General features: G+C 41.6%; 2 protein-coding genes across 6 annotated transcripts in view; one reads left to right on the top strand and one right to left on the bottom strand.

Annotated features, from left to right (window-relative positions):
• pi4kab (phosphatidylinositol 4-kinase, catalytic, alpha b) overlaps positions 1-22,758 on the top strand; it is a 32,423-nt gene that overhangs the window by 4,953 nt on the left and 4,712 nt on the right. For 2 of the 4 annotated variants that reach the window (XM_061767552.1, XM_061767551.1), the window contains exons 8-45: positions 580-728; positions 818-883; positions 990-1,086; positions 1,194-1,385; positions 1,512-1,612; positions 2,644-2,773; positions 3,729-3,858; positions 3,948-4,043; positions 4,121-4,304; positions 4,579-4,682; positions 4,840-5,008; positions 5,100-5,150; positions 9,089-9,197; positions 10,280-10,416; positions 11,331-11,464; positions 11,536-11,618; positions 11,701-11,771; positions 11,846-11,970; positions 12,060-12,141; positions 12,261-12,344; positions 13,459-13,548; positions 13,716-13,835; positions 14,921-14,935; positions 15,026-15,118; positions 16,496-16,652; positions 16,732-16,859; positions 16,953-17,111; positions 18,437-18,588; positions 18,678-18,785; positions 18,877-19,004; positions 19,232-19,384; positions 19,467-19,546; positions 19,662-19,861; positions 21,067-21,157; positions 21,836-22,003; positions 22,081-22,134; positions 22,213-22,333; positions 22,403-22,532. In XM_061767552.1, the coding sequence (XP_061623536.1) occupies positions 580-728; positions 818-883; positions 990-1,086; positions 1,194-1,385; positions 1,512-1,612; positions 2,644-2,773; positions 3,729-3,858; positions 3,948-4,043; positions 4,121-4,304; positions 4,579-4,682; positions 4,840-5,008; positions 5,100-5,150; positions 9,089-9,197; positions 10,280-10,416; positions 11,331-11,464; positions 11,536-11,618; positions 11,701-11,771; positions 11,846-11,970; positions 12,060-12,141; positions 12,261-12,344; positions 13,459-13,548; positions 13,716-13,835; positions 14,921-14,935; positions 15,026-15,118; positions 16,496-16,652; positions 16,732-16,859; positions 16,953-17,111; positions 18,437-18,588; positions 18,678-18,785; positions 18,877-19,004; positions 19,232-19,384; positions 19,467-19,546; positions 19,662-19,861; positions 21,067-21,157; positions 21,836-22,003; positions 22,081-22,134; positions 22,213-22,333; positions 22,403-22,532 (4,441 nt within the window). The remainder of the gene's footprint in view (positions 1-579; positions 729-817; positions 884-989; positions 1,087-1,193; positions 1,386-1,511; positions 1,613-2,643; positions 2,774-3,728; positions 3,859-3,947; positions 4,044-4,120; positions 4,305-4,578; positions 4,683-4,839; positions 5,009-5,099; positions 5,151-9,088; positions 9,198-10,279; positions 10,417-11,330; positions 11,465-11,535; positions 11,619-11,700; positions 11,772-11,845; positions 11,971-12,059; positions 12,142-12,260; positions 12,345-13,458; positions 13,549-13,715; positions 13,836-14,920; positions 14,936-15,025; positions 15,119-16,495; positions 16,653-16,731; positions 16,860-16,952; positions 17,112-18,436; positions 18,589-18,677; positions 18,786-18,876; positions 19,005-19,231; positions 19,385-19,466; positions 19,547-19,661; positions 19,862-21,066; positions 21,158-21,835; positions 22,004-22,080; positions 22,135-22,212; positions 22,334-22,402; positions 22,533-22,758) is intronic. The other 2 variants (XM_061767554.1, XM_061767553.1) reach the window with 1 other exon arrangement.
• serpind1 (serpin peptidase inhibitor, clade D (heparin cofactor), member 1) lies at positions 5,578-8,847 on the bottom strand. Of its 2 annotated transcripts, none has more exons than XM_061767555.1 (7): positions 8,753-8,847; positions 8,336-8,614; positions 7,610-8,253; positions 7,339-7,487; positions 7,126-7,250; positions 6,241-6,385; positions 5,578-6,152 (listed from the first exon to the last, which is right to left on the bottom strand). In XM_061767555.1, exons 2-7 carry the CDS (start codon positions 8,599-8,601, stop codon positions 5,961-5,963), a joined length of 1,521 nt encoding a protein of 506 aa, XP_061623539.1. In that variant the 5' UTR covers positions 8,602-8,614; positions 8,753-8,847; the 3' UTR covers positions 5,578-5,960. The 2 variants fall into 2 exon arrangements, with proteins under 2 accessions (XP_061623539.1, XP_061623540.1); XM_061767556.1 differs by having other exon boundaries at positions 8,336-8,609; positions 8,753-8,822.

The raw sequence follows: 22,758 nt of genomic DNA, 5'->3' as shown, positions 1-22,758 counted from the left end.
GTCTTAATTAAGTATATAACAAAAACAAAGGACTTGACCTTGCCGTTCCAATACTTTTGGAGGGGACTGTAAATAAAGAAACCAAATCATTAGAAACAATTCTCAGTATGATGAAGTGCAGTTCTACACCACTGCAAACTACAAATAAACCATGCCGCAAATAGCAAGACGACTAAAATGAAAAACTAAAACGACTGGAACCTATTGAGCAGCGGTGATCGTCTTCATGTTTATCCGTCTGTCTGTATTATATACTGCCCCCAGGTGGCCAAGGCAGGCACACCAGGAGGAGCAGCACAATGTCCATTGAATTGAAGCAAAAACACATGACTTTTTTTTTTTTTCGAGGAGGCTGGAACAGATTAATGGAATTTGTATTCATTGCAGTGGGGAAAGATGATTTGTATTATGAGTGCTTTGAGTTACAAGTGTGATCATGGAACAAATGTATCTCTTGCTCCACTGGCACCCCTGTATCTAGAAGTATACTAGTATGTAGTAACACTAGCTTTTTACAGGCGTCTAGAATAGATAAAGCTTGTATTTTAACTGCAGGGTCCTTGATCGCTGTCATTCCAGGTGCCTACCTCCCCGACAGCAGCACAGTGGATCCTGATTACTATTTTTCCACAGTCAGCTCCAGTTTCTCCGTGTCTCCTCTCTTCCTGGGAGCAAGAGAAAATGATATTGAGGTGCCTGTCGATCTGCTCCGGAAGCTCCTGAGCATGGTTTGTGTCTACTGTAATGCTGATGCTGGCGTATCGCATTTACCGCACCCTAGTCTTTTCCTCATACTGTGTCCTTTGTGCTCACTCAGGTGAAGATATTTCTTTCGGAATCTTTTCTTAAAATCCTCGACGCCACCATGGCTGAAGTGACCGGGGTAAATGGGTTATGTATTCTGTTTAAAAAAAAAAAGAAAAATCTAAATCAAATTTGTGTCATTTTATTCATGTAATTTATCATTGTCTCTCCTATTTGTCATCAAGTCAAACCCTGGAGTCAACCTCTATTACAAAACCTTCAGTGACCCTCTCTATGTGTGTGTGTTCAAAATGCTGAGGGACACTCTATACAACATGAATGGTAAATCAGGCATGCTTATTAAATCTATATTTAATCTGACAGCCAGGGAAATATTTATATAATAACCATCTTTGCAATGTGCGTGTGTTTTTTTTTGTGTATATCAGCCTTGCAACCAGCTTTTGTACGGGAAGTCCATGACTTTGTCCTGGAACAATTTAGCAGCAGCCAATCGGAGCTGCAGCGGATACTTCATGACACAGGGGGGTTGCCGGGGGAACAGAGCCCCCTCAAGCTTCGTTGCCAAGCCAACGCTGCCTGCGTGGACCTCATGGTGTGGGCGGTCAAAGATGAGCAAGGTAATCGATTTCTAGCCCAGACAGTGCCCAGAGCCCTGTGTTTAGATGTAGCCTAATCGGTGATAGTGTATTTATAGTATGTACTGCATGTGTATTTATGTCTTTTTCCCCATGTTGTTCCAATAGGAGCTGAGAACTTGTGCAGCAAATTGACCGAGAAGCTGCAGTCGAAAACCTCGAGTAAAGTCATCATCGCTCACATGCCCCTTCTCATCTGTTGCCTGCAGGTGAAACATTCTAGAGCTGAAAGAATAATGAAGGGAAATGTCATATGTGGTTAAAAAAAAACAGCCATCAACCACAACATTATTTGTAGAACTGAATACGCAAATTCTGCCTTTACAAAGATACTGTTGCTCAGTTTGGATGGACGCACTCGGACCGATTCTACGCCAGGTTTTTCGAGATATGAGCCGTTGTTCGGGTTATTTTTTTTTTGCTTTGGCTTGAGAGCAAAAATTTGAGATGCGTGCACTGCATGGTGGCAGTCGACTCACTCAATTCAAAACAAGCAGCAGTTTGACAGGTAGTGAGGAATTCTTCAGGAAAGAAGCATCAAAAGGTGTTTATTGCCACACCCACTTTAAATTGACTGTCAAAGTAAACTGAAAGCAAAAATAATTACATGTGTATTTAAAACAACCACATAGCTTTTGCCTTCGTAAAGTCCAGTCAGCTAACAAACAACCTAAAATGCCATAGATTGGCTAACGAATAGCATCGGTGTTGTGGCATTATAACCCTTTTAAGCAGCAGATATTTGAACAAGTGGTGGAGCAACACATGTGGACACATAATATAACAGCACTCACACGAACAGTATTCTTTGTCCTCTGCAAAGAACGACTAATATTCCAGTGGCTTACCGAGAGCCCAAAGGCCAAGGTGCACACACCAGAAGGAGCAGCACAATGTTCATTGAATAGAAGCAAAAATGTGTCAAAACTGCTTACTTTCTTGACATTCTATTTAATTCATTATTCTGTTTTATAAAGTACAATATTACAGAGTGCTATTTATTTCGTTAAAAATCACATTACAAACAGGCTTTTTGAGTCACAAGCGTGGTCACAGAATGAATTAAACTTGTATCTCAAGGTGCCACTATATTTTTATGTGAAGGCACATTTTATGATGAAATTCTTGTACTGGGTTCAGTTAGTTGTGTGTATCTAAACAAGTGGCAGGTGTGTGTATGCAGACAGTATTGATGATATTAATCTTGCATTTCAATCAATGTTGTCCCTGTGATTGTCAGGGCCTGGGGCGTCTATGTGAGAGGTTTCCTGTGGTGGCTCACTCTGCTACCACATCACTTAGGGACTTCCTGGTAGTTCCTTCCCCTGTCATCATAAAACTCTACAAGTACCACAGCCAGTACAGCACAGGTACCAGAACTCTGGCATGCGCAATACATTTAGAGTATTTTTGCAAAGGAGGGCTTCAGGTGAATTTGCACCCAGCTATGAACATGTAGAGCAGTGCAACACAAGAGATTAGATAACAGTGTCGTTTCCTGATCTGTGTCTCATCCAGTATTGATTAGTACACATTAGTTCATTGGCCAGCGGCTACACGTACGTCACCCGCTGTGTCCTTCTACCCTATCAATCAATCGGCTCCTAACTTTGTAATATTTTAAAACAAACTTTCCGGGGTGTAAGTCCACCTCCGATTCCCATATGAAAAGTAAAACTATGTTTTAATGCTACAGGCAATGTTTAGTAGTACTTTGATAATCTTAACTGTCATACAAGTTTGAAAAGAAGCTGAATAGTAAAGATGAAAGAACAATAAATTGCATCCTCAACCATGAATGTGACGCATGTGATTATCATGCTATGGTGATTATTTAATGTGCTTGGGAGGTGAGTCTCTTCACAGGCAGACTAAGCTCACTTTGCACTATTTTTCTTTCTTTCATTTTGATGTCAACTTATTGTCGCTTTAGCTATATCGTACTGTGCAGCCAGGACACAGATATTTGTATCAATTTCCCATGTTCCAGTAAGTTACATTTGCAGTTCTGTGGTCTTTTTTGCCATCCCTGATACCCTCTTGTTTTGGCACAAAAAAAAGACAAAGAAAAATCAAAATACACTTGTGCAACTACTCAAGCTGAAGTCTCACTAGAGCTGAAGTCTCACACGATATGCTAGTTTCGCAATGTCATTCATTGCCCCAAAATGTTTGTTGAATTCCGAATTGTGCAATTTAAGAAACATTTTACTTGATTTTACTACAGTGTATTTAAAACCACAATAATTTTATTTTTAGCGAAATATTTTTATTATAGGGCTGCTATCTTATTTTATAATTTGTTTTTTTCTTTTTCAAATCAAGGCACAGGAGAAATCAGGATCAATGTAACGAATGAGCACTCTCAGTCCACAGTCAACATTTTGTCCAGCAGGAAGGACCAGCAGTCTATGTACGAGCAGCTCCGAGACATTTCCATCGACAACATCTGCAGGTCAGTCGCAAAAAAAGCAGATACAGCTTTGACAAGACAAAATTACCTTGAATAGTAGTTAAAAACATTGATGTTTGTCCTTTGGCCAGATGTCTGAAAGCTGGCCTGACCATGGACAATGTGATCGTGGAGGCCTTTCTCGCTAGTCTGTCCAACCGCCTTTACATTTCACAGGAGAATGATAAGTGAGCAACAGATCTATGTCGTAGACAGAACATCACCAAACAATGAGCTCTTTTAAAACCCCCTGTCTTCCTGCCAGGGATGCTCACCTCATCCCAGATCACACTATTCGGACACTGGGCCACATCGCTGTTGCTCTGAGAGACACGCCTAAAGTGATGGAGCACATCCTGCAGATCTTACAACAGAAGTTCTGTCAACCTCCGTCTCAGCTGGACGTACTCATCATAGACCAGCTAGGCTGCATGGTCATTACAGGGAATGTGAGTCTGAATGACCATTTGGCTTCCTCTTCTGCTTCGTTCTACTTAAAGGACCAGTCATGGCTCTTAGTTTATTGTAATGGAAAATTCAGTATAAAAGGAGCTCTGAAGAGTCTTATCTCCAAGTAGTTTTTTTTCTTCCTTTTTATCCGAAATGCAGAAAAATGGAAAAGCACAAAAATTGTGGATGTACAATATGCTTTTCATTAGACTGTGACAATGAAGTTCACTCTAATGATGTGTTAAATATCCTTGACATGATTCTGTCCTGTAGCAATACATCTACCAGGAAGTGTGGAACCTATTTCAACAAATCAGTGTGAAGGCCAGCTCAGTCGTCTACTCTGCTACTAAAGACTCCAGAGATCACGGCTACAGGTGCGTGTATTTGCTGCTGGTGTTCAATGGAAAAGAAAGCTAGACTCACACAATACCAGTTCTACCCCTGGATAGAACATGTTTGGTTCCTCATAAACCATACATATTGAATAATGCTGAGTAGAACGTGTTCGGCGTGTTTCTATTTCCTCTCAAGACACTGCTCTCTGGCTGTGATAAACGCTTTGGCCAACATTGCCGCCAACCTGCAGGGGGAGCAGCTGGTGGATGAACTCATGGTGAACCTTTTAGAACTTTTTGTCCAACTGGGCCTGGAAGGGAAGCGAGCCAGTGAGCGGGCATCAGATAAAGGGCCAGCGCTTAAAGTAGGTGTTTGGATACATCTCCATGCATGCACTACACATCTTTTGATATTAAGATATACAAAAATGATACAATCTCTCATCTCCTTCCAAGGCATCAAGTAGTGCGGGGAATCTGGGCGTTCTCATCCCAGTGATTGCTGTGGTGAGTTTGTACATTTTGAAGTCATGCCCTGTCGTATGCTACAAGCCTTGCATGCCACCCCAGCATTGGAATTCAGTTAAATTATCTACACAACTTTTTGGCTTAACTGGTGATTCCAAGTTACTGTATTTGTCATCATGCAAGGCAATTGACAAATATTTACCGAGATATCTGCAGTGCAACCAGCTGTTAATAATGTAACAAAAATATTAGAAATACCTCTTATGATGCAGTGTTGTTCTACCATTAGAAAGTGCAACCACAATAGTAAACCTCTCACAGTGGTAGTCAAAACTGAGAAGAAATCTTTTTTTTGTTTTTTTAAATTGGAGCCCATTAGATTTTATGCCAAGTAAGTATACAGTTTTAGTATATAGTATAGTATAAGTTTTGTGTTCGGTTGCCTTTATAACATGTTTGGCATAAATGTTTGGCTTAATCAATATAAATTTAATACAACTTGAAAACATTTTCAAACTCAATCTCTGCATAAATGTCTATTGCAGTGTACATTAATAAAATATTTCATAGGCTTTTGTATTAATTTCTGAATCTTGAAGTAGGTAATTTAGCCACAAGAATAATTGGAAACAAAAGAGAAAACATTAACAGACAGAACAGCATGCTTCGACTCACCCAGGCAATCTCAGTCTCAGTGTTCAGTAACACAACACACGCACACACTCACACAAGCACTGAGCTAATTTCTCCCTGTTACTTTTTCATTTTGCAGCAAAGAAAGTGTATTAAAACACATGAACCTCCCAGCATTGACATTGCGTGGAACAGTTTGGAATGCATTTTATACATTTAGTGCTGTGACGGGTTGACCACTCTGCCCATGAACACAACGCAGTCCGTACGGTGCTCGTAGATTAGGAAGAGGAAAGGGTGGTCTACTACGAAGCGGATCTGGGAGGAGAGAGGCATGAAGCCCACCTGGGTCAGAGCAGCCGCCTCTGTGCCTTCCTCGTTCACAGTGATGGTTCCCTGGTGCTTTAGCTTTATGAGAATTAAAAAACAAACAAAAAACATACATCAGTCAAAGCTACCTCTCTTTTTTACTTTACGATGAAATCTGCCGACTCACCCAGTTCATGGCAACCTTATCCGAAGTCATTCCAGTAAAGTCTGCGCCGTCGTGGAACAAGTCAGTGAGACCCATCTCCTTGAGATTCGCAATCAAGTCATAGTTCTGCTCCAGTTTGAAGCGAGGTAGAACAACCTCACGTGTCCTGCAGGGAAATTAACGTCTCATATACACGCATATAAATCTGTCCAAGATCTAAAAAAAAATCTAGGGCTACCACTGTCAAGAGTTATTTCTTTCCATTGGGAAAGGACATTTAGACTGGTCCCGTAAGAGTGTTTAGAACTCTTACGACGAAATATGTACACATGGTGCTACGTAGTGGTAGTACTCCTTGGTACTCTGCAGTAGAACTAACACTCTTACGGGACCAGTCTAAATGTCCTTTCCCAATTTTTGTTGTTGTTAATGACAACAGTAAAATGGAACTTACTTCTTACCGAAAGACAGTAAAAATGTATCCTTATTTTTTAAATCGACATTTAACATTGTTCTCATTGGCCTATCATCACTCACCTTTCTGAAATGCTATAAATGCAACAAAAGAAAACAAAGTGAAAGTAATGCTAACATTTGGATTTGATGGTGAGGGAGTAATTGAGATCATCAGATTCTCAGTTTATTTGTCCAGTTTTATCCCATTTATGTTCAGGTTCTGGATTTTTGTTAGGCGTAAGGACCATAGTTGTCATGAAATTTGGGTCAAACTGAGTTGTTGAGAATTCAAAGTGTTTACTGTACTTTTTCCAACCCCCCTGTATTTTGAACTGAACTGGCAATATTTCTCATCCGATCAGGAACCCTAAACCGGTTCCCAAGCCCAAGACTGAGTTATGCACACAGTTGTGCAATTCCTCACTTGTTTGGTGGAAGGATGCTGCTGACCTGTTTGTCATGTTTTTGAGCCACTTGTTGACAACTGTGGGCGAGATCTCCTGCTCCAAGGTCCTCATACCTGTTATCTTCCTCGGCAAGGCAATGAGCATGCTGATGTTTCCCGTGTACGGGAGCTGGAAAAGGCCAGCATAACACCAGTCAGATTTACTGTCGTGTGTCCTCCATTGCCATCTCTAAATCTGGAGGAATCCCCCAACTCACTTGTAGGATATCACAGTCAAGCTCGTGGTCGGCAGCGGCCAGGTAGTTCCCCTTGTTGGTCATCATCGGCACTCGTACGTTTGTTTTCTCGGTCACTCGAAAGTTGCGGTAATGGGTCATCTCTTTGGGAAATTTCTGTTCCCATGTGCCTGGTAATACAAGAGATTGAACACAGATACATCTGGTCATACCCATATGAGGTCACAATGAATGGTTGTGTGGTGTTTGTAATTAAAGCAAGCTTGAAAGGTCACTTTACATTCATATTCACCTTTAAAGTAAAGGTAGTTGAGCAGCATAAGCATCATATTTGGGTCTACGCTCTTGAGCGGCTCCTTTATGAGTCCCTTCGTGAGCTTGAAAATGCGACTGTTAGCCTTGTTCAAAAAGGCAGCATCCCCGAAGTCCACCGACTGCGGCTCTGCGAAATAATACGCCTTCGTCTCCGCACGGAAAGCGGCTTTCACCGAGACGTTCTTCTTCACGTAGACGTCGTTCACGGAGCGCAGCGTGTAGCCGTAGTTTCTCCGGAACAGCCTGTGTGTCAACTTCCTGAAGAGCTTATGTACTGTGCTGTTGTCATAATGAGTGCTCGCATTGACAAATTCAGCGAATCCCAGAACTTTGTAGATCTGATCCTGGGTTCCGGGTCCGCCTCCTAAAGACATCATCCCCATGGCGATGGAGATCCCAGCAGGCGCAAGCAGAATGTTGTCGCTCTGGTTGACGTCATTCCGGAGGCTTCGATAGAGGTTAAAGCCGAAGAGGGCATTGGCAATGTTGAGGCGTTGGAGGCGGGAACGACCGTGAAAGAGCCGCAGGAGTCTGGCACGACGAATCTTTGGGTCGGACGGTTCGGCGAATATGTCGATGTCCGGGGCGGGAGTGGCAATCTCATCAATCTCATCCCCTTCGCTGAAAAAAGTTGCCTGTCGCTCATGCATGCAAATAAGAATATTTTATTTCATGCTGAAAATAATCTTAAAACAATACTCACATGTAGTCATCACTGCCCGCAGACAGGATCTTATCAAAATCAATGTAATCTTGGTCCTCAAAGCCATCAAACACCAGGTCATTGGTGATGGTGTTTTCTTTGTGGAAATCTAAAGGGATGTCTTCCATATCCCCTGCCCCCTTTGCTTGAAAGCCTCTGGGGTCCGGGTTAGATTGACTAAAGTGCGAAGTGAGGTCTTTGATGGCGGCCAGTGCTGGACTGACCACTAGGCAGGCCACGGAGACGATTGTCCATATCCCCTTCATCCTGAAGGCTTCACTGGGGCAAAAGGATATTGAAAACCTTAACAAATGTACACAATACCCCAATAGCAAACTATCACACTAGATCAAATTAAATTGAGATAGAAAGATAAAAAGACGTTTTGGCTATCTCTGTGTTTGTCCAGTCCCTTACCTTCGCTGTGTGCTGCTTTGTGTTTGCGGGCGACAAGCAGAGAATTGAATACCAAATTGAACTTTGACGTGGTCTCCTCCTGAACAAATAGACCAGATCAAACAGACCCAAAAGTCCTGTGACTGAATAACGCCTCTCTTAACTCAGTACAGCTTCACCATTAGCAAAAATGTGCACAGCTTGTCCTAACAACCAAAATATATGAAAATAACTATCTAGTAATTAAGGGATATATTATTTTATTGCTTTTCTTTTTGATTGAGCTTATCTAAATGGAGCCTTACATACGTTCAGTTGTTTTTTTATCTGAACTCTGAACATTTCTCGAATTCACAGTTGACGAGACGACTGCCGCCCATCAAGGAGGCGAAGCCCCGCCTCCAGAAGCTGTTTCGAGACTTCTGGTTGTACTCGGTGGTCATGGGTTTTGCTGTGGAAGGATCAGGTTAGATCAACAGCTATGTTGCATCTTTATACAGTGGTACCTTGTGATACGAGTTTAATTTGTTCCGTGACCACACTTGTGTCTCAAAACATGTATCTCAAATCATCTTTCTCCATTAAAATGGCTAGATATGCAATTAATCCATTCCAGTCCCCAAAAAACTTGTTTTTATTAATTTTTTTTCACAAGAAAGATTGGACTCAACAATATTGTACTGTATAAAAACACACATTAATAACGTTTGCTCTTCACATAAGCTGCAAACAGAAAATGTGATCACAAAACCCGACTGTACCTAATGCTTTGTCCTACCTTGTTCTTCTGTAGTCTGTTGGCGGTTGGCAAACTAGCTTAATGGTGCATTACCGCCACCGACTGATATTGTCCTTCCACTGAAAGGAAACCAATGTGAACTGATGGTGGCCGGATATTGTGACGTTTGCTGCAGCAATCTCACGGTGGTGGTCTGAACGACACTCGTACCTCAAATGTTAGCACTCGTACACTATCTCAGGCATCACTGCAGTATGATGCAGTGATAATTTTGTACCACTCTGCACCTCGCTTTTAAATTCAGTCATTGTAAATTGCTGTTTTCTCAGCCTCTTTTATTGTGGTGGTTGTGTACATGAATGGGGTTGCAAAATACTGAGAATGTTCAATGTTGGACAATTACCAAGAGGAAATTACGTTATGCTAAATGTTATGTTAACACTTTATATATTCAATTGTTTATTTCCGTCAAATAGATGTAGAATGGAAATTTAAATGCATGACTCATTTGACACATTTGTAATATTTTGCTACGTTCAAATAGCTGAATAAGATGACTAACATTAGAAGCATTTCAGCATGTTGCGGTGCAGTTGCAATCCACTACAGACTAAACCACATTAATAAACACTCTTAAGGTAATTTCCATAGAAACTGAGCATGATTACATTTAAAAAATATATATTATTGGTTTATTATAGCCCAACAGCTTGACCAGATGTACTTCATGCATGGTTGATTATTAGTAGATTTAAACATTTAATGTGGGGTTCGCTCGCAGTGTTTCTGTATCTACTTTCTCTTTGCAGGTCTCTGGCCCAAAGAGTGGTATGAGGGTGTTTGTGAGATTGCCACCAAGTCTCCTCTCCTGACCTTCCCCAGCGGAGAGCCCCTACGCTCAGAACTGCAGTACAACTCTGCCTTGAAAAACGACACTGTCACACCGGTAATACTGAGAACGCAGCAGTCATTTCAGAACGTCGGTTGTGTGTCTAGAACAGGGGTCGCCCAAACGTTTTTGCCCCAAGATCTACTTTTCATACAGCCCACCTCCCGCGATCTACCTTTTTTTTTTGGGGGGGGTGGGGGCCGCGACCATGTCTCCGGTTTGAGAGCGCAGAGCGCTACCAGTGACCTAAAATTCTGGGCCGCCAACACAGCTCAGCACCAATGTATGTTGATGTACCTACCTTGCATCACCGCATGAGCCAATCTTGCACAACACAACATAATTAACAATGTAAAATGTTTTGTCATTACCTGAGTTTCCGCCGATGACTTGCACTGAAGTGAATCAGCCAGGGATGCGTAGTCAGTGTCGTATTTTCCATGCACAGTCCTAAAATGCCGCTCCACATTTCCCTTCTTTGGTAATGCGATGGCAGACTGGCAGATGGGGCATACGCATTTCGAAAATGTCATTGTGAAAAAATACTCCTCGTCTCATTCCGTATGAAAGTGGTAAGTTTTTGTCTTCTTACTTGGTCCAGCTCCCCCACTCATTTTTATACCCTTTCTTAAGTTTAAGAGAAAACACCAAGAGATAAAAATTGGAGGTAACTCACTGACGAGCTTGTTAGTTTGACACACTTGGCGCCGTTGTTTTTGCATCTGCAGATTTAGCAGCGTTGTTTGCGCATGTGCGTGACCTAAGTGTCAGAAAAAGTCAGATATCATCGATTATATATGTATATCAATCAACCAACGGGATGGATGATAGGCTGATGTCTTTTTTTTTTTATGTTACGGGATGATGTCATGCGATCTACCAATACTACCTCCGCAGTCGACTGGTCGATCGCAATCGACGCATTGAGCACCCCTGGTCTAGAATATTGAAAACCTCTTTTCCTCATCCAGGCAGAGTTGAGCGAGCTGCGTGCGACCATCAACAATCTCCTGGACCCCTCCCCTGAAGCATCCGCCCTCATTAACAAGCTGGACTTCGCCATGTCCACATACCTGCTCTCAGTCTACAGATTAGAGTATATGAGGTCTGTACCGTGTTTTGAGGGAAGTTCTGCCCCTTCAAATGGTGTGTTGATGAAGCTTGCTACACTTGTAGGATGCTACACTCCAACGATCCTGACCGCTTCCAGGTCATGTTTCGCTACTTTGAAGACAAAGCGATTCAGAAAGACAAATCCGGTGAGGGTTTTTGGTGTTGTATGTACATCCTCTTCTTTCCACTAGGCCTTATTTATCTTCCAAAAATGTCTATTGTCATTAGGAATGATGCAGTGTATCATTTGTGTCGGCGACAAGGTGTTTGATGTCTTCCTCCAAATGATGGCTGACAAGGTGGGTGTTTCTCTTTTTTCCCCATCGAGCAAAACATTTGTATTTTATTCTCCAACATTTCTATTGTATTGTAGCCAAAGACCAAAGAACATGAGGAGGAACTGGAGTGTCATGCCCAATTCTTGTTAATTAACTTCAACCACACCCACAAGAGGATCCGCAGGGTGGCAGATAAATATCTTTCTGGTTTGGCTGAGTCGTGAGTGATCCTCCCCTTCCTGTTGCTTCAACCACATCAAGCGCGTTAGTAATTAATGTTTTTTGTAAGCTCTGTCTCTCTTTTACCAGATTCCCACATCTGCTTTGGAATGGCCGTGTGCTGAAGACCATGTTAGACATTTTGCAGACCCTCTCGCTCTCTCTAAGTGCAGTAAGTCGCAGGGAGGGTAGACAACAGGATACAGCCCGTTTTTTGGCATTCAAAATACAAACAAACTTGTATAATAATATAGTCAAAACTGATGCCTCAAATGTTTTCCACTTGTTCAGGACATCCACAAGGACCAGCCGTATTATGACATTCCAGATACCCCGTACAGCATCACTGTACCTGACACGTATGAAGCCAGAGAGGTAGGTTTTTCTGTCCACTAGAGGAAAGCACAGTGTTGGTTTAGAAACAAATTACTAGTTCAGTGGTCCTTTAATTTTTACATCAAGAAGCACCTCCAAGAATACTTAACTCTACAAGTACCACCATCGTGACCACTATTAAGATACAGTAATGTAGTAGGCCTACGTGTTCATAAAAAAAAATATGTCTGAGGTTTTATTCTGAAAACGTCCACCTGTATTTATTATTGTATGCCACTTTGACTAGATGCACAGTTTGAACATTAACACCCCACTTGAATCCAGGAAAATGTAAAAAGATTTACTGAAATAATGATTCAATTAAAATGTATTGCATGTAAAAGATGTACTTTAATAAATGATTCAAAACAATCAGTTCTTATGCAAATGTACTGTATTTAAAAGTTAAATACAACTGATATGTACTTTAAAATGTACTCGTAAAGTAAAACATGTATTCCACATGAAAAGTAAAAAAATGTACTATACTTGATTATAAAAAGTAGTGACATTCTGTATGCATAGCTACCAGCTTCTAATATGTTTGATTTTATTTCATGTTTAAAATGTAAATTTTACTTTATTTAATTCAGTGATTCATTTGCATCCCACGAGAGCAGTGATTTCCAACCTTTGTGGCGCCAAGGCACATATTTTACAATTGAAAAATCTCACAGCACACCAGCAAACAAAAATGTTCCATACATTACATACATTAATTACTGTATGTACTTCCTGCCATCTAATAGAAGACCATTTCTTCGTTCTGTCTGTCACTATGCCTCACTGGCATAAATAGATGAACAATGATACCTTATTTCTTGTAAATAAATATTTTTTTGCACAATTGAGTAAAATTTGATAATTTCCCACGGCACACCTGAAAAGCGCTCAGGACACACTAATGTGCCACGGCACACTGGTTGGGAATCACTGCATTAGAGACAGCCTGCATACTGCTAATGGTGCTCGTACCCCACTTTGTGAATCACTGGCCTAATTAGTTCTAGTGCTTTTTTTGAATGCTATTCTGTGTACACACTTTGGCAAAATGTGGTAAGTAGTTACATCTATTGTATTTTCCTCCACTTGATTATTTGTGTGCCCTTCTCAGAGCATAGTGAAAGACTTTGCTGCTCGCTGTGGTGAGATCCTGAAAGAAGCAATGAAATGGGCTCCTTCAGTCACAAAGTCCCACCTGCAGGTCCGTTGTTTGCTTTCATTACCGTAGGATAACATGAACTCAATTAAAGATGTTTAAAAAAAAAAAATCCAGAATTTGTTTCTCTCAAACTGGGGATACACTAAATGTGTGTATTGTTCTATCGTTAGGTTTTATCCCCTTATCTCCTCTTTTTGTGTGTCGAGCAGGAGTACTTGAACAAGTATCAGAACTGGGTGTCGGGTCTGTACCAGCACACCGGCCTGGCCATGGCCACAGAGAGCATCCTGCACTTTGCAGGCTACAACAGGCAGAGTACCACACTGGGTGTGAGTCTCACATACACACACACACACACACACACACACACACACACACACACACACACACAGCATTACTGTATCATCACAACTGTATTGTGTTTTAACATTTAGATACACTGCACAATCAGTATTGCCACCGAACATTTTCTATACTGCTTACCCTCTTCAGGGCCACAGCGAGACTAGAGTTTAACATAGCTGATTGAGATGGGGGGGGGGGTACTACAACCTAGACTGATCACCTCTCAATCACAGGATGGACACATAGAGACAGACAACTATTCACACAAGCTTTCACACCTCATGTACAGATTACAGAGATTCTTTGCCAATAAATATGGCATCCAGGTAAAGTTAGCTGACAAACTCCCCTTGTAGGAAATCCAGCAAACTACGATATTGAAGCAGTTATCCCAACTGAATGGCTTTTTAAACTTACAGCAAATGCGCTTTTTAGTTGCTTGCTCAGAACATTTGTGAGTTGCGCCAACACCTTGCTTGTTATTTGTGCATGTTGATGTTTCATACGGTTTACAGCATCTTACGTCGATGTAAGCTTTCTGAATGACTCTTAATAATATTGACACTGTATCGCTATCAGTCACATTCAAATTTTCACTGCATACCAACTTTTATTTTATTATTGCTGTTTAAGTTATCAAAGTTTTTGTTTACTTACACAAATTATTCTTTATTCTATTACATATATATATATATATTGCAGTGTATCAGTGTTTATCGGTTTTTGCATTACTGCGGTATTGTAATACAGTACCATCATAATGCTTAGCAATCGTGGCTTACTTTGTGATTCTACTTACTTACTAATGCATGTGGACAGTAGTGTTGTGTGTCCATTTGTGGTGCATTCGATATACAGAATGTGTTGGTGGGCTTGCTTTCTGCTATTTGTGTCTTTCATTTGCTTTATTTCTTTTATTTGTCTCTATCAAACCACCTGCCTGGTTGGTTGGCTACTTTACGGATTTTGCTGGTTACTTGGCTGCAATGGAATGGTGGGTTGTTTGGATGGACGGTTGCCCATTTGGCTAACCGGTTATGCTGGTGCCCTCCTCTGCCCCGCACCATAGGCTGCGTTCCCTCAGGTTGGTTTGAACACTGATTACAGAGAGACGGAGCTTGTCATATTTGTCGATTGCTGAGCCACAAATGACATTGTTTTTGACTCTCTCCAGACCACCCAGCTGACAGAAAGACCAGCATGTGTGAAAAGAGATTACTCCAACTTCATGGCGTCTCTCAACCTGCGCAACCGATACACTGGAGAGGTATACTGTACATATTTTGTTAAGATATCAAAAGCTTGCCCGGGGCTTGGATTCACATGCCACAACATTGACATGTAAGGTGCAATGCAAGAGTTTTTAAATGGATTTTAAAGGCACTGACACTGCCAGAGAGTATTAAATTAATAGTATTTTGTTTTATTGTTGTGGTTGTAGTCAGGGGCGTAGCTAGTCATTTGGGGCCCATAAGGCAAACCCAGTCTTGGGGCCCTCCACATCGACATGTAACTAAATGCATTTCCTCAAGTACTGTACTTGAGTTCAGTTTTGAAAGTGGTGTTTATGTAATTTAGGCCACTTTGTTCTGCTTTTGACATCTGTTAAAATTATATGACAGCTTAAGTAACTAGTAACTGTAACTGACGTGTTCCCGCTGTCGAGTGAATAATATTTGTCACCAAAGATTTTGAATATTAATGTTTTGATCAACTAAAAATTTCAGAACATTCCCCTATGTCCTGAGCTAGATGAAGTCCTTGAAATCCTTTTTGGAGATGATTAGCTAATGTGAATCATCTCAAGTCTCAATGCTTTTACTGTAATCGATGAGAACACTAATCACATAATAGATACATTTGATCATTTTGACCGTTTGAATACTATTACTCATATTTCCGTGACGAAAAGCGTCACTCAGGTCTCTCTCCGCTTCATCTGTACTGCATCCTCCTCAGCTAACACTGCCCGCAGTGCTACTTGTATATGTAATAGCATCTGGCTCTTGCTATTATCATTTACGCACATCGGTCAACGCGTCAACGTGAACTACATCTAAACCCAGCAATATTATTTTTATAAATGCATTTAAAAAAAATGTATCATCATTTTATAGTACAAGTGTTCCTAATAAAGTGTCCAGTGAGTTTAATCATCAATATGCTGTGGGCGGTATGGTGTAAGAGTAAGAGACCTGCAAGTGGAAGGTCTCCGGTTCGTGTCCCCGCCTGAGTGCGTGTCGTCGTCGTGTGCAAGACACTTACCAATTGCCTATGAATGAATGCGATTGGATGTTTGGTGGTGGTCGGAGGGGCTGTAGGCTCAGAATGGCAGCCACGCTTCCATGAGACTGGCCTTGGGCAGCTGTGGCTACTACGCAAGTAGCTTGTCACCACTAGGGTGTGATTGAGGAGCGAATGAATAGTGCGTGAAATTGTAAAGCATCTTTGAGTATCGAGAAAAGCGCTGTTTAAGTGTAATGCATTATTATTATTAATATTATTATTATTGCTTGTTTGATCATACAATATTACTTGTAGGGCATAAGATTTTACGTTATTACTGAAAACTACTTTATTTCACATGAACCCTTTCATATTTTTTGTCAACTCTATAAAAGATCATGTATGTGTTTGTTATCAGGTGGCCGGTATGATCCAGTTTTCAGAGGCAACGCACAGTCAGTCAGACCTGAACAAGTTGATGATTGAGCAGATGATGACTGCTCTAGACAGCCAAGATCCAGAGGCTTTCACCCAGGCCATGTTCAAGATGGCAGCCTTGCTTATAATCACCAGAAGTGAGTCATTCTGCACAAAAACTCCGGGGCTGTAAAACAATTTAGATTTTGGCTTAATTTAACCTTCCTTTCATGTCAGACTGCAACCCTCAGTTACTGCACCATTTGTGCTGGTCGCCCCTGAAAATGTTCACCGAGCACGGCATGGAAACGGCCATCGCGTGTTGGGAGTGGCTGCTGGCTGCGCACAATGGGGTTGAAGTACCAGTGAGTATCATTTTACATGGGTACTGTAATGTACTTTGAGTACTGACCATGTTCACATAGAGTGAATAAATCTTGTCTTTTCTGTGTGTCCAGTTCATGCGTGAGATGGCAGGCGCTTGGCAGATGACGGTGGAGCTGAAAAAGGGTTTGTTCTCCGTCACCAAGGAGGAGGCGGGCCCTCTGGCTGTCTCAGAAGAGAGCCAGCCTGCACCCTGCGCACCCGACGTCATACCTCACTTCCTGTGGATAGAGGTCAGTGACACTGCTTGATCGCACTTACAGGACAAACTTTCTCCACTATCGTGAAGCAGAGTACTGGGACACACCTCTTTTGAATCAATCCAGCATATGCGCAACCCATTTCCGAATTCTTCAAAACAGGCAGAAGCACTTCCTCACAGCTCGTGTGAATGTCGAGTGGCGCTGCAACAAAAGCACCCGTTGGAACTTTAAACGTCTACCATGTCTTTGTTGTCACCAAAAATGACACTATTCTGTGTTTAGGCTTTGTTGGTGTTTTCATACTGTATATCATATCACGTTTGTAGAATCATATCATATTTGTATAAATAAATGGTCTGATTTAACTTTTGTCTGAAGACACTAGCTATAAAGAATTTTTTTCATAGCAGGTTTGTGTTCCATCTATGATGTCATGAACCCATTGTTTTTGTCTAGTTATTGCAGCTAGGGCAGCAGCTATCGAATATTTTAGTGTTCGAGTTTCTACCAAAGTTCTGATTGGATAAAAAATAGCACTTTCACTTAAAAATGAATGACCAATTTTTTTTCTTTCTGGAGATAATTAACTGTTTTATTTCTTAAATTCACATTGAGCAGCAAACTGTATTTTCTTGTCTCGAAATATTTTCAATGAGGCAATTTCAAACAAATACAAATAAAGAAAACACATTTTAGTTTCAACTTAGCATTTATTCATATAAAAACATGAGTTAGTCATTAAAAAAGCCTGTTGTGCAACTCCACTTGAGCAGCGAGCATTTTAGGATCTGACAACATAATACAGTTGACTTAGACCAGACTAACTAAACTAAAATGAAAATGACGACACGTCGATAGGAAACCCAAATATTAACTGAATACATTTTTTGACAAACTTTGCCACTCACAATCATGTTTTTCACCTACAGTAGTTGTGTTTAACAGTGGCTTGCAAACTACCACCTAGTCGCCATTTATTTCGCGCTCCTTGAATCAAAAAACGTATGCTCCGCATATGATGTCATATCCACGTTGCGCTAGTCTGTCTGCCATCAACAGGCAGCTACTGTATGTACCTATAGTATCAAACTGGGAGGTCTGGTAGTGAGTGAGTTAAATAATTGGATTACTCGTTGCAGCCCGAATGGCAGCAAGCACAGGACACCCGCTAACCGTTTTTTTTGGGTTTTGGTCATGTGACGTTACGCATATAGCGGATTAATCAACCAATCAACCAATGTTGGGCTGGAACTCTTCCTCCTGGATCTCTATTTTACATCATACGGAGACCTTGCGGACATGACTGTGACACAATGCATCAGTAAGGTCCATACATTTTTATCTTCTTCTTCCAGTTTCTGGTGCAGAGGTTCGAAATAGCCAAGTACAGCAGCTCGGACCAGGTGGAGATTTTCACCACCATCCTGCAGAGGTCGCTGTCTCTGAGCGTGGGAGGAGCCAAAAGCAACTTGAACACCCACGTGGCCGCCATCGGACCAAGATTTAGGTGTGCTTTTTCAGGCCTAACGAATCATCATCAACTGTGAAACTTGTTCAACACAATAACACCATTTTGCTATCTCTCCATTACTGTAGACTGCTCACTCTGGGTTTAACTCTTCTGCATGCCGACGTGGTGACGAACGCCACCATCAAAAATGTACTGCGAGAGAAGATCTATTCCACAGCGTTTGACTACTTCAGGTAGAAAAGATGAGAGTTACAGGGGAGGAAAGAAACTCGGCACTGTATTCATTTCACGGTTTTATTTAATTAATTTTTTTTACTCTTGTAGCGTCAATCCCAAATTTCCCACTCAGGCTGACCAGAGGTTGAGAGAAGACATTAGCATCATGATCAAGTTTTACACTTGCCTGCAGTCAGACAAAAAGTATCTGGCTGCCAACCAGCTGGTTCCCCCAGGTTCGGCACTTTACATATACTGCACGCTGACTGGCCACACATTAGGTACTCATGCACAATGCAATAAGGTCTATAAAGTGACGATTATTATTTTTGGAAAATATTTTTCAATACAGCTCTTGTAATGGATTCTGCAAGTGTATCTAATGTTGTGGCAAGTAAGTGTACTTTCCTGGGTGGTCTGTGTTGCACTAAAATGCTAAATGCAATTATGTGGCTTCGTTTAGATCCACAAGACATGTCGGTGAACAGCTTGTCAGTGATGGCGGACAGCCGCAGTAACCTGGATGCGGCGATGGGTCAGAGGCAGCAGGTGGCTCAGGGTTGGATTAACACCTACCCTCTGTCCTCTGGAATGTCCACCATATCCAAGAAATCAGGTGAAAGGCACACAATCTCAAAATTTAAAAAACAACAACGTTGATGATATATTGCTGATGTGTTTCTCCTGGATTGTTTAAGGTCTCTCCAAAAAAAGCAACAGAGGCTCTCAACTGCACAAGTACTACATGAAACGTCGTACCCTTTTACTGGCTTTACTGGTATTTATATTTGATCACACTTTCTATATCCACATAAATATGCATTGAGACGTGCTAGCTGCTGAGCGCTTTTGGTTGTTTTTGTTTTTGTCTGTGTCGCTTTCCTGTATTGCAGGCCAGCGAGATCGAGCGGCTGACGACGTGGTACAACCCCTTGTCCACTCAAGAGCTCGCCATCGCCACAGAGCAGTCTGTGGAGACCAGCATCGCCAACTGGAGGTCCAAATACATCAGCTTGACGGAGAAACAGTGGAAGGACAATGTCAATCTGGCGTGGAGCATCACGCCATACCTGGCACTGCAGCTGCCCGCTAGGTATGCCAAGGCCTTGCACGCAAGTCAATTTCTGAGATTGGTACAGAGGACGTTAAGAAACTATTAATCAGTGAAAGCATAAAAGTATTTCCAGTATCTCATTAAAAGCATCACCAGCTTCTGGCCTGGCATGCATTTTACAGCAGTATCTATTGTTTTTTCTAAACTAAAATCATTTTGAAAAGTAAAAAAAAAAAAAAGAATTGTCTGCTTGAAATGCTTTTGTTATTACAGTATGTAATATTCACGGTTTACTGTTCACGAATACACCTAGCCGCGTTTCTTCTCTGGAACATATCCTCAGCTATTCGCAGGAGTGCTTTTGTGCGCTTTCTGTTACTAAGATGCTACAAGATGGTGCCAAAGCCCTGTTTAATAGGAAAGTAGTAATTGGTGTCAAGGAAGTATTGTTGAAGTGACCAGAGGTTGGTAGTAACATGCTACATTACTACTTGTCAGAGTAGTTTTGATGCAACATACTTTTTACTTTTAGTTGAGTATTTTTGTTCAGGGGAAAAACAGTACTTTTACTGTTACATTGAGCTCGCTACTTTTATTTTTATTATTCTATTATTGCTTGCGTGATCTATATGTTTTAACACATTTTCGTGAAACCTGGCAAAAACAGAAAAGAACGGCTACAGTATGTCATTTCTGCCTGGTGAGTCTGTTGTGCTGTTTAAAGCGTATAAACAAAGATTGTTAATGTAAGACCGTTTCTTGTGGCAGAATTTGTCTTAATTTACTACTTATTGAATTTACAGAGGTTACTCAGTACTTGAGTGTTTTTTTTTTCACTGAATACATATTTTTACTTAATTATTTGGAGGACTACTTTTTACTTGTACTTGTGTCACGTTATTCCAAAGTACCAGTAGTCTTACTTGAGTACAATTTGTGGCTACTCTACACACCTGGAAGTGACGCATCTAGACTGAAAGAACAAAGTCTTCAGGGGAGACTAAGTTTAGCCTGGGTTGTTAGTGGAAGTTACGGAGACTTCTGGTGCATTTTTTTGAAGGCAAATAGTCTCTAAAACGTTTTTCATTGTAAGGGAGAATGTTAATTACTCACATTTTTTTTCCCCGCTATTTGTGGCAGAGCTCGGTCCCTGTCACTTGCCAATAACGAGGTTTACTGTGTAATTCAAATTTTTTTTATGACATAAGCATTGCATGTTCACGATTTTCTTTCCTTCTCCTCAGGTTTAAACACACTGAAGCGATCGTGTCTGAGGTGACACGTCTGGTGCGTCTGGATCCGGCTGCCGTGTGTGACGTCCCTGAAGCGGTCAAGGTGAGATCGTTAGGCTTTACGCCAGGCTTTTGCGCCAGTTCCTCAGTCAAGCATGTCTTTATGGACCTTGCTAGGTGCACTGCGGCACACCCATAAAGGATTTGAAAAGGCCTTTCTCCAGTCTAGTCCCACAATGTTGGAAGCATTGAACTGTTACAACTCCTAATTGATTGCTTAATATATTAAGAGGTGTTTCATTACTAGCCCATTTTCTCAAGGTAAGAATCTAGCGTATGGATCTCTTTATTAGGTATCACTGTACAAAGGTATTCTCTCATCGGCTTCATTTGAGCAGATTGATTCCCCTGTTCCAATACAACAGAAGGTAAATTGTATTCTACTCGAGGCCTTTTACGCTAACCAATGTCATTTACATTTCAAAGTGCTGAGCTCTTAAAAAACCTCGAGTGCAAATGCTTTGCTGTGACCTATTATGTCTTTGGGGAAAGAATGCTCTTAATGAGGTGATGCTCCACTCCCTCCAGTTTCCATCCAGAGCGCTTAATGTCTGTCTTAATGAGCCTCTCACGTGTATAATGAAGATGATGAGGCAGGAAGGAGAACATGTCCTTCTCATGGCCTTCATCATTCAGCACATGATCCTCGACATCTATTCCAGCTTTTTGAGTGATGTTTTTAAATGTAAAACTGTTAATACACACACGTATTTCCCTTCAGTTTCTGGTGACGTGGCACACAATCGACGCCGACTCTCCCGAGCTGAGTCACATCCTGTGCTGGGCGCCCGCAGATCCACCAACGGGACTGTCCTACTTCTCGTCCATGTACCCTCCTCACCCCCTCACGGCGCAATACGGGGTCAAAGTGCTCCGCTCTTTCCCTCCTGTACGCTCACACGTCACCTGTTGCATTTGTATTTTTAGTGACGGTTGACTAACATGTATTTTGACTACTTTTTCTAGGATGCCATCTTGTTTTACATTCCTCAAATTGTCCAAGCGCTTCGATACGACAAGGTGACTATACGAGTTTTGATATCCAAACATATGCACTAGCTTTGTTGTTTGAATGACCCTGGCTGTTTCATGGTCTAGATGGGCTACGTGAGGGAATACATCCTGTGGGCCGCTCAGAAGTCGCAGCTCCTCGCCCACCAATTCATCTGGAACATGAAGACCAACATCTATCTGGATGAGGAAGCTCACCAGAAAGACCGTAAGATAACTCTCACGACACAACGGATGTGTACAAAAACTCCATCTCCCTCCGCCCCCCCCCCTGCAGCCGACATTGGCGAGCTGTTGGAGCAAATGGTGGAGGAGATCACTGGCTCCTTGTCTGGACCTGCCAAGGACTTCTACCAGCGAGAGTTTGACTTCTTCAACAAGATCACCAACGTGTCGGCCACTATCAAGTACGAACACACACGCATTTGAAGAAGCTGTGTATGAATATGACAAGAACGTATCACAGAGCAGGTAGACAAATACACATTGTAAGATTAAAGTTGGCAACAAAAGCAATTAGTTTAATTCTCTAGTATTCAATTTCATAAAGACGTTGTGTAATCAGCTATTTCTTGAAGCTTTCGAGGCAAAATGGAGTGTGCTACTCAGGAAGAGAATCCCAGACTGTAAAAA

This window comes from Phyllopteryx taeniolatus, chromosome 3 (assembly GCF_024500385.1).
Source record: "Phyllopteryx taeniolatus isolate TA_2022b chromosome 3, UOR_Ptae_1.2, whole genome shotgun sequence".
Taxonomy (NCBI): Eukaryota; Metazoa; Chordata; class Actinopteri; order Syngnathiformes; family Syngnathidae; genus Phyllopteryx; species Phyllopteryx taeniolatus.
Note: the sequence above shows the minus strand (reverse complement) of the source record. Positions and strands in the feature narration are given on the sequence as shown.